The 10,000-nt window shown below is 46.4% G+C and overlaps 1 protein-coding gene across 1 annotated transcript in view; it reads right to left on the bottom strand.

Moving 5' to 3' along the window:
- The window catches only part of LOC310816298 (AF4/FMR2 family member 2-like), a 111,777-nt gene that overhangs the window by 64,955 nt on the left and 36,822 nt on the right, over positions 1–10,000 (bottom strand). The window contains exon 2 of the mRNA XM_083686422.1: positions 2,693–2,737. Coding sequence (XP_083542548.1) covers positions 2,693–2,737 — 45 coding nt within the window. The remainder of the gene's footprint in view (positions 1–2,692; positions 2,738–10,000) is intronic.

The following is a 10,000-nucleotide window of genomic DNA, read 5'->3' as shown; positions in this document are numbered from 1 at the left end:
TCACCAAAGACTAAGCTAAGACCTCGTCTAGGGACCCCAAATTCATCAATATTCATGTATTTAATAACCAGACTGGAATATAGCATACAGTACTATCTAGATATACTACTTTCTCATACTTTTTTATGTTCATCCATCCAATCCTGGAGATTCATATACACTTCAAACACTTTGATATTGTTCACTCTCCTCACTTTTGTTCACCTTTTTTTCCAGAAAATAAAATCTGTTAAACAATCAATCCAGTTTGCATGGCCTAAGGACACAAACGTGTGTGTGTGCATGCGTGTGTGTGTGTGTGTGTGTGTGTGTGTGTGTGTGTGTGTGTGTGTACAGTTGCCGTTTATTTTTCTCTCGTTTATGAATGTAATCTGCCATCTCTAGCTGTGTGGGACGTACCACTATTCAGTTTCTAATCTATCACCACTTTATTTTTGATTTGATTCTTTTTGATTCGATCAGTGCTTCATAAGGAAGATAAACCATGAACCTGGCGGCAAATGGAGAGAATGAACAAGAACAAAAAAAAGCTGGGTTGAAAAAACCTATGAGCTTCACAATATTTCCTCTTTTAAGACGTGCACTTAGCGAATTTGGCTTTTAAGTGGTGAATAGCGGTGCTCTGTGTGTTTGTCAACAGCAACGCTGAAGCTAGCTATCTATTCCATTAGCTCCTTTCTGAAGGAAAAAAAGTCGCATTCATCCCCACTTCACATATTAGACATTCTCATCTCTTCAAAATGGCTTGAGCTGGAATTCCTGCTTTTAAGTTTCCAGCCGGAGAAAGCGAACCGAAAGAGTAAACAGAGAGATGCTTGCTAAGAGAGGGGGAGAGAGGAGAACGCGCGCGAAAAAAAGATGGCTGTGGCGTTGAAATCTCGCAGGCGGCACTTCACCTCCGGTGGATCAAGAGAGTAAGTGGCTCCTGAGTCATGCCTCTACGCCTGCTGACGCGGGGCCGAGCTGTGACTCCACGCGGCTCGGGTCTACTCTACTATACACACACACACACACACACACACACACACACACACACACAGGTTCACCCATCATAGGTTTATGAAGACCATAACACATTTACGTGACGTTGTCGGTTGTCGTCTTCCGCCGCTGTCTCTACCACATGACACTGCCGACCTTCTTGGTTTCCGAGACGGTCGCTCCATCCCTAACGAGGCGTTGCCAGGTGGAGGGACGCTCTGGAACAAGACTTTCCCGAGACTTCAGCTCTACGTTGACGCTTCGGAGTGTTTTTGAAGCGTTTCTTTTGCCCGCCGTTTGCGGTCGCTTCCCGTTCCTCGGTTCACCAAAGGAGATTTGTTTTAGGCCAGAGTCAGGGCATCCTGGTCACATGGCCAGCCCATCTGAGTTGTGCTTTCGTAAGTAGGGAGCGAAGGCTCGGCATGTCGGAATGCTCGAGGAACTGCCACTGGATCTTCAAAAGCTTTCTCAGACAGTTCAGGTGGTAGTGGGTTCGTTTTCTGGCATGCTGCTGGTACACTGTCCAGGTTTCACAGTCGTGAGTGAGGGTTGGTCGAACGACTGGCTGGGAAGACCTTGAGTTTGGTTTCCTCTCCTCTCCCCACACTGTATCGCCCGGACAGCCAGAGGTTGCAGTTGCCTTGGCAATCCTGTTGTAGATTTTAAATAACTATGTGAACAGCATGGGACAGGGTGCTGCCAAGATAGGTGACATTGTCCACCACAGACAGCTTCTGATCCTTGGTTGATACACACACACACACACACACACACACACACACACACACACACACACACATATATATAATATATATAACTCACACTGCCTGATGGCCACAGTGTCGGTTGCCCGGCAACTGTTCTGTGACATCATCCCACTCCCAGAGGGGGTTTCCGTGTTTGACAGGCCCCACATCATCCAGTGGGGTCGTCAGGGAGACATGCGTATCCCTCTCCCCGTTGCCGTGACGTCCACACACTGCCGTTCCCTGAGGCACTGGAGCGGCTCAGAACAGTGAGGTTGTCACGGCGATGGGGCGTCACCAGTTGCTCTAGCCCTGAACAACTACGCCCGCCTCAGCCACACATGGCTATCAATGAGTGTCCCTGTCATGAACTGTCATAGGCCTGTCATAGCCCCTGTCATAGCCCCTGTCATAGCCCCTGTCATAAGCCCTGTCATCACTGCCCACTGCACCTACCCCACCCAGGATATCTCTATCCAGTTGTACCCTGGCAGTCTTACATACAGTACACAGACAACCCAGATTGGACATAGCCAGCCAGCGCCCTGAAGCAAAGGTCACAGCCCTAACCTATGTTTATACGTTTCGAATTGTCTCTTCAATTCATAGCATCCCCACACATTCCCATTCAAATCTGACACGGGGTATTAAGCACAGAATTGATTTGTAAATAAAAGAGAGAGTGTATTAGCCCCAGGAAGGTCAAACCGCTTTTCATGCAATCACCAGGAGAGGATAGAGAACTTTGCTTCGCTGCTCTCGTCTCACCCCTGATGAATTTAGTCAGATTTGTATTGGAGCACAAGGGCCCATTATTGTCAGATCACAGGGGCTTTTCTTCCTGCCCGGAGCCCCCATGCAGTCTCTGGACGGATAAGTGGCTTTGTGTGCAAACAGTAGCTCAGCCGTAACCAGGTGTAATTAGCGGGGGGAGAGAGAGAGAAAAGGAAGGGAATCTCACTTACCCGTAGAATCTCCTCGACGCAGCTGGAGTCATTGGACAGGCTGACCTGCACACAGAAGAAAAGGACTCTTGTTAGGAGAGGTAGAATGGGGAAGAAGAAAAAAAAAGAAAGAAAGAGAGAGAGAGAGAGAGAGAGAAAAAAAAAAGATTGTTTCAAAGGACAGTAGCCAAGAGGGTCTTAGGAAGACTGACGTAATGCTTGAACGGAGGATCATTAGAATGTTCTCTGTCCAAATAGACAAAGGAGGATGAAAGATGGAAGAAGGAAAAAAGAGAATATTTGATTTTTTTTTTCTCCACAGACACAAAAAATAAATATCCATATTGAGTGGTATTTATTATTCACAGACAGAGAGCAGAGATAGGTCTATCTATTCTGGGTGGCGATGACTATTGTGAGATGACATCACCCCTAAACGCTCACAAACAGTCTTAGGTAATCAGACAATGCGAGCCAGAATACACACCGCACACACAGATGCACACACACGCACGCACGCATGCACACACACACAGACACACAACAGCCCGGACACAGACACACTAACAGCCCAGACACAGAACATGCCAGAACAGACCAGAACAGGCCAAGATCAGGTCAGATCAATCTTAGCCTAGGGGCTGGAATACGCCAGCAGTTTATTTTTATAAAACAATACCTCATCTCTTTATCCCAAATGGAAAGGCCTGATAGACTGGCCGTAATGGTAATAATGCCTGTATTACAAGTGGAACAATTGACTACCCGTGGCAAAGCCATGAAGTCACCATGAAGTCATAGCCGAAGACAGGCTGACATGATCAAAATAATCCTCTATTCAATATACCACCTGGCTAGACAACGTTGGCAAAACATGTTTTGCTCAACCAAAAACTGATCTAATTGCATCTCAATAGATCATTACCACACGTGCATATGACCTAATGCCGTTCTTCAGAGAGGGTCGTATTAGAAATGGCAGTTCCGACACGCGATGTGTTGTTTTATGTCAGTGCCGCTCAAATGTTTCCTTTTGTTTTTGTCAGAACCAAGAAAAAAAGGAAAAGAAAACAAGGCAAACATTGCGGTGTGGGGTGGTGTATTTGACCATGTCAGTGGATCCTCAGTCATGAGGATGGTGCAGCAGTGTACTGTGGTACTTCACCCCCATGCCTGATGATATCATGTCACCCACAGTGCCACACGGGAGCCTCCATTGCTGCCTCTTTTGCTCAGCCTCCCTCTGCCAGGGAGATCAGCTCAGCGCGCCCCAGGCATGGCTAGGGGCAATGCTCTGTCTGGAAAGGTCAGTGGGCAGAGGAGTGGCAATGGGAGAGGGGGGGGGGGGGGGGGGGGGGGTAGTAGCCATGGGCCAGATGAAAGCTGATGGGTAAGGAAAGGGGTGCGTATGTGTGTGTGTGTGTGTGTGTGTGTTTGTGTGCAGGACCGCACAGCATCCCCCACATATTTCCCATGGCTGATCTGTCATGTTCCTACATCTCACACACACACACACACACACACACACACACACACACACACACGCACACGCACACCACCCTCTGCATCTGTTTGACACACTGCTGCAAAGCTGCTAAACTGTAGGCCTCACGTCCACAGAGAACGTAGCCTCAGTAAGTTACTGTTACTGTAAAACACATACATCACAACTTCATGAATACTGTAATACTACAATATCACAGCGTCTTCTTTAAACTAACAGCCACTGTTGAATTGAGTATCGAGCGAAACACAAATCACCATCAAACGCATTTACAGTTGAACACACAATTAAATAAACGCTACTGTGGAAAAGCGTGTTAATCGACGACCGTGAAAAAAATCGAAGGAGTAAAGTTAATAAGAACGGTCGGTGGAATCTCTCTCAGGTGCGATTGCTTGTGTCTTACTGTTTATGGCTGCGACTCACCACACAGTGCCAGTCCACTGAGTAGCAGTACTGTAAACAGGCATCCTAATTCATCCCAGATCCCACAAGGGGAGATTGAGTCCGTAGGAGCTTTGTAAACAAGCTCACAGACAGACATAAACTTCCTGTTAGCTCACCACCAGCACATAATATCCTGTTCCCATAGAAACCGTGTGTGTTCGGACTCCTTGTGGCTCTAATCAGATGTTGTTGCTCTCTCATTGTCCTGCCTGGCGCTGATATCTGACATGTTACAGAGACGGGAGCTTATTACACACACACGCACGCACGCGCGCGCGCGCACACACACACACACACACACACACACACACACACACACACACACACACACACACACACACCGGGGTTCATATCCCAGTCACCTGTGGTGAACCCTATTTAGATGCTAGGCGCGACATACTCTTGCTCGCCCTGCTCAACACCTGCCCCCCCCCCTCTCTCTCTCTCTCTCTCTCTCTCTCTCTCTCTCTCTCTCTCTCTCTCTCTCTCTCTTCTCTCGCCCTGCTCTCAAATGTCAACCATATCAAGAGGGACGCCTGCTCTGTGACAAAGTGTTTACACCCGTCTTACAGCTTTGGATTGCCGGGATCAAGTCAGATGTGGCCGATATCGGGGTGTTGATATGGTGTCGCTCCATTGTCACGGCTGTGATACTGGCGCTAATGCGAGTGGGGCTGAGGTGGAAAATTAAAGATCGTCACGTGCAGCGAGCTGCCTGACACAAATTGTGACATTTCGAAAATTCAGATAGCATTCGACAAATGTGATTGAACCAGACAATGCATTTGCAACGTCGAGGAGTAGCATGACACGTGTTTGTGTCTGTGTGTGTGTGTGCGTGTGTGTGTGTGTGTGTGTGTTTGTTTACAACCACATTAAAGCAAACAGGAGTCACCTTCATTTCTCACAGTCCCCAAAGTTATTTTACAAAATGGCTAGGACAGAACTATCCAGCTGAGATCTTATTTCCTCTCCCAGCCAGGGTCCTCTGTGTACCTGCCGTTCCAGGGAGATTGAATGGGGCTTACAAATGACGTCTCGGGCGATAGTCAATTTCCCCATGTGAATAAAAAGGTGTAGCCGTGTTCCCAGAATAGCGTGGTTCCATGGACATAATGTGAAATAAAAAAAATGAGATACCTTCTTCATATTGTGCAGATAGAGTAGCAGAGCTGGGGAGGCTGGTGGAGGGAGAAATTGGAGGACGCGCTCATTGCATGGTGTTTTTGACACCATTCCTCATTCCATTCTATGCATTAAAATGAGCGCGTCCTCCGATTTCTCTCCACCAGCCTCCCCTGTAGGAGACAGGGCCTAGTGGAAATGTGTACAGAGTACTAATTCCATGCATGATCCTTATATCACAAGGGATCGAAATTACTAGAGAAAACCCTTATTGAATATTGAGCAGTTCAATACCGCATGTTTTAATCACAGTAAGGCACCTAATTGTGTCTTTGCTGTGATGAATTTAACATGGTCTTCCCAGAGAAAAAAAAAAACGCTTTTTTAATTGGCTGATGCAGGGATCACTGGGATTGTCATTAATCTCACTAATAGTTCTTTGTTTTTTGGGGGGAGGGCTTGGGAGTGGAGAATGTGGAAAAAAGAGAAAAATAAAAATAAAGGAAAAAAAAATATGTGTCAGTCACCTCGTTCTGCAAGACTGCAGAAACCTTTCAGGGAAAAAGAAGACCTATTCCTTTGAATGATGTGCGGATCCGGGGGAATATTGCAGAGGCAATTACTGGGGCAGAAATCCGTTTTCTCTGAAATAGCTGTTCAGAAACCGTCTGCGCATCAACAACAGATAAGATGTATTAGGGCCCCCTTTCTCTGGAAAAAAAATCCACACTATCAAAGTGGCACAGGGCTCTGATGCTCTCTGCACAGCTCAAATTGTGCTTAAAATGTGGAAGAACGGCTCCAGGAACAAAATAGGTAGATTTGAACAGGAGATGAGAGCGGCTCAGAGACTCTCCTTCTATCTGTCTATGCTTTTGACGGATGGATGAATAAACAAGGCAAAAAACATGATAGATGACAGAAAAAAGGACACATATAAAGACAGTCACATAGTGCAGTTGGCACATTCCATGGACTGACTGATACACAGATAGAGATCTATAGATGAACTTGATCAAAAAGGAGTTTCTTCTTTTTCTTTTTCTTTTTCTTTTTTTTTTTCAGTTCTACGACAAAGACCAAGCAAGATATAAGTCAATTTGTGGACACATCTTTATCAACGTTGACAGTTTTTGGAGTTCCTAGTGGGGGAAAGTTGCACTCAACCACCAGTTCCATCAATATAATAACACTTGAGTAGTTATGGCTGGAATCCAACAAGCGGTTTAAGGAGTCCTCGGGGCATTTCTGATTGAAAAAAAAGAAAGAAATGGCCACAGCAGGAGAGCAGGACCTAGCAATGGACACCAGGCCCACATGAAAGGGTAGTTGGATTATGGATGACCTTAGCTTATCCTAGCCTAGCCTAGCCTAGCCTACTATCTCTCAGTTCACACGCACGCACGCACACACACACACACACACACACACACACACACACACACACACACACACACACACACACACACACACACACACACACACACGGGGGAGTGGGTGGGGGGGACTGCTGTTACCCATGTAAACTGAACACGTTGTCTCAATGAAGCTGTCAAGAAGCACCTCTTTGAACTGTCAGCTGAACAGTGGGAGATCTGATTTAGTGGTCCCCCGACAACACACAGAGTTCAGCTTTGGTCAAGGAACAGAGTGGAAGGTTCTCTCCCCAATCTCTATCGATGCCACACAATGTCACACCGTGACAACAGAACCGTTGAGAAAAATGATATTCAAAATACTATTGTGACAATAATAACTCTATATAACTACATGATAGGGATTACCAATTTTTCTTCTGAATGACATCAAAATTGCTCTCTAATCAATAATTTCTTTGTTTTGTCCTTTGTTTTTTTTGTTTTTAATTTTTTTGGTCCTTTGGTGGTTTTGGAGTCAATTCTTGTCGACAAAAAACGAAAGCTTTTGACAAATCGACGAACAGCCAATCACACGTTGCCCTGTGACATTCCGAAAGGACGATTCGCACATGCTGCAGACATGACGATACTGTGGCCGTTCCCGGCGAAACACAACCGCGATGAGGAGACAAAACCAGAGAGATCGTTCTGTCGCGAAGCGACTCACTAACACGCTTGTTCCAGCAATTCCACAGCCTCCCTTTCGTTCCCCCAGGCAGGCGCCTCAGCCATTTTAATACACCATCATTGTAATCAGGTACTTCTACCAGGGGCCCCCAGAATGCTTCCTTCTCCACCTCATCCACATCATCCTCCATGCTTTTCTTTGGCTCGACGATGCGTTTTCACTGTCTTTTCCATATTGCTTATTGAGGGTAGCTGGTTTTCACACAGCTAATCTGATTTCCACACTTCATTTTCGATGGCTTTTTTTTGTTTTGTTTTTTTGTCGTGCTCATCTCACACGCATCCCCCGCACACCGGGCCCTCACAGAACAGTCAGGGCCACTCTAAAGCATTTAGCGGGGTTCTGCACTGATCAGATACTCTACAGGAACACTGCAACAGGCAGCAACACAACTTAGGCTATAACGACATACTGTACCGTTGGAAGACTGCTCTCAGGAAAAACAAAAAACAAAAAAATGGGGAGAATTCTGGAGGGTATAGATGAGAGAGGAAAAGGAAAGAAAAGAAATGAGAAGAAAAAAAACAACTCCTTCTCGCCCTCACACAGAGTGTACACTCTATTTTAGTTCTCTCTCTCTCTCTCTTTCTCTCTCTGTATATATATATATATATATATATATATATATATATACAGTGTACACACACTAATCTGATTATACAGTGTATATATATATGTGTATACACTTATGGAACACTTTAATAGGAACATCTGTACACCTTCTCATGGTGGAGGTGGTGTAATGGTGTGGGAAATGTTTTCTTGGCACACTTTGGGCCGTTAATACCAATCAATCATCGCTTGAATGCCACAGCCTATTTGAGTATTGTTGCTGACCATGTGCATCCCTTCATGGCCACAATTTACCCATCTTCTAATGGCCACTTCCACATTGATAATGCACCATGTCGCAAAGCAAAAGTCATCTCAAACTGGTTTCATGAACATGACAATGAGTTCAGTGTTCTACAGTGGCCTTCCCAGTCACCGGATCTGAATCCAATAGAACACCTTTTGGATGTGGTAGAACGGGAGATTCACAGCTTGAAAGTGCACTTGAAAAATCTGCAGGAATTGAATTGCGTGATGCAATCATGTCATCATGGACCAGAGTCTCAAAGGAATGTTTCTAACATCTTGTGGAATTAATGCCACAAAGAATTGAGGCTGTTTTGAGAGCACAGGGAGGCCCTACCCAGTATTAGTATAGTGTTCCTAATAAAGTGTTCGGTGAGTGAATATATATATATATATATATTCTCCTCTCTTTCCATGTCTTTCTCACCCCCCCCCCCCCACCCCCCCTAACCCTAACCCCCCAGAAAGAGGGTGCTCCTTTCTATCATTCTCTCACCCCATTTCTCCCTCTCTCCTCTCTCTCTCTCTAACCCCGGCCTCTTTTTTTCCCAGGCCTGCTAGTCTGCCCTGTGGCCTGTGGGACAGTGCCCTCTTTGTGGGCACGCCAGCGTAGGGGAATGAGGGGCCCATGGACGCTAACAGAGGGAGACGTGGGGTGGGCAGGGTGGAGGACAGGAGAGGAGAGGAGAGTCCCTGTTTGGCACTGCACAGGCCCCTGTCACAACCCCTGTCACCTCTGTTTAGAGTGACGCTGGCCAGTAAGGCCAACAGCTCTGTCTGTGGCACCCTGACAGAGAGATGGAACAGACAGATAGACAAACAGACAGTCCCAGACCCATAGGAAGACAGACAGACAGACAAACAGAATGACACGGACGGTTGGGAAGGCAGAGAGAGACAGAGAGACAGACAGATACAGACAAATAGACAAGCAGACAAGCAGACAGACCCAGACGGATAGAAAGACAGAGAGAGAGAGAAAGAGAGAGAGAGAGAGAGAGAGAGAGAGAGAGAGAAACAGACTGACAGAGATAGACAAACGCAGACACTTAATGGTTTCACAGACATCAACGCAAAAAAAAAAGACACACCCATAACAAGAAGCCAAGCACCTTATGGCTTGATATAGTGGTAGCCTGCAGTCCGTCCACCCCAGAGGAGCAGCTCACTCTGGGGCTAGGGCTCAGCACGGAGGTAGCTAGGTATGGAGGTAGCTAGCCCAGCCTACCCCCATAGGGAGCAGCTCAGCCTGGGCCAGGGGCTAGGCATGGAGGTAGTTGGGTATGGAG

Source organism: Argentina silus (assembly GCF_951799395.1).
Source record: "Argentina silus genome assembly, chromosome: 15".
Taxonomy (NCBI): Eukaryota; Metazoa; Chordata; class Actinopteri; order Argentiniformes; family Argentinidae; genus Argentina; species Argentina silus.
Note: the sequence above shows the minus strand (reverse complement) of the source record. Positions and strands in the feature narration are given on the sequence as shown.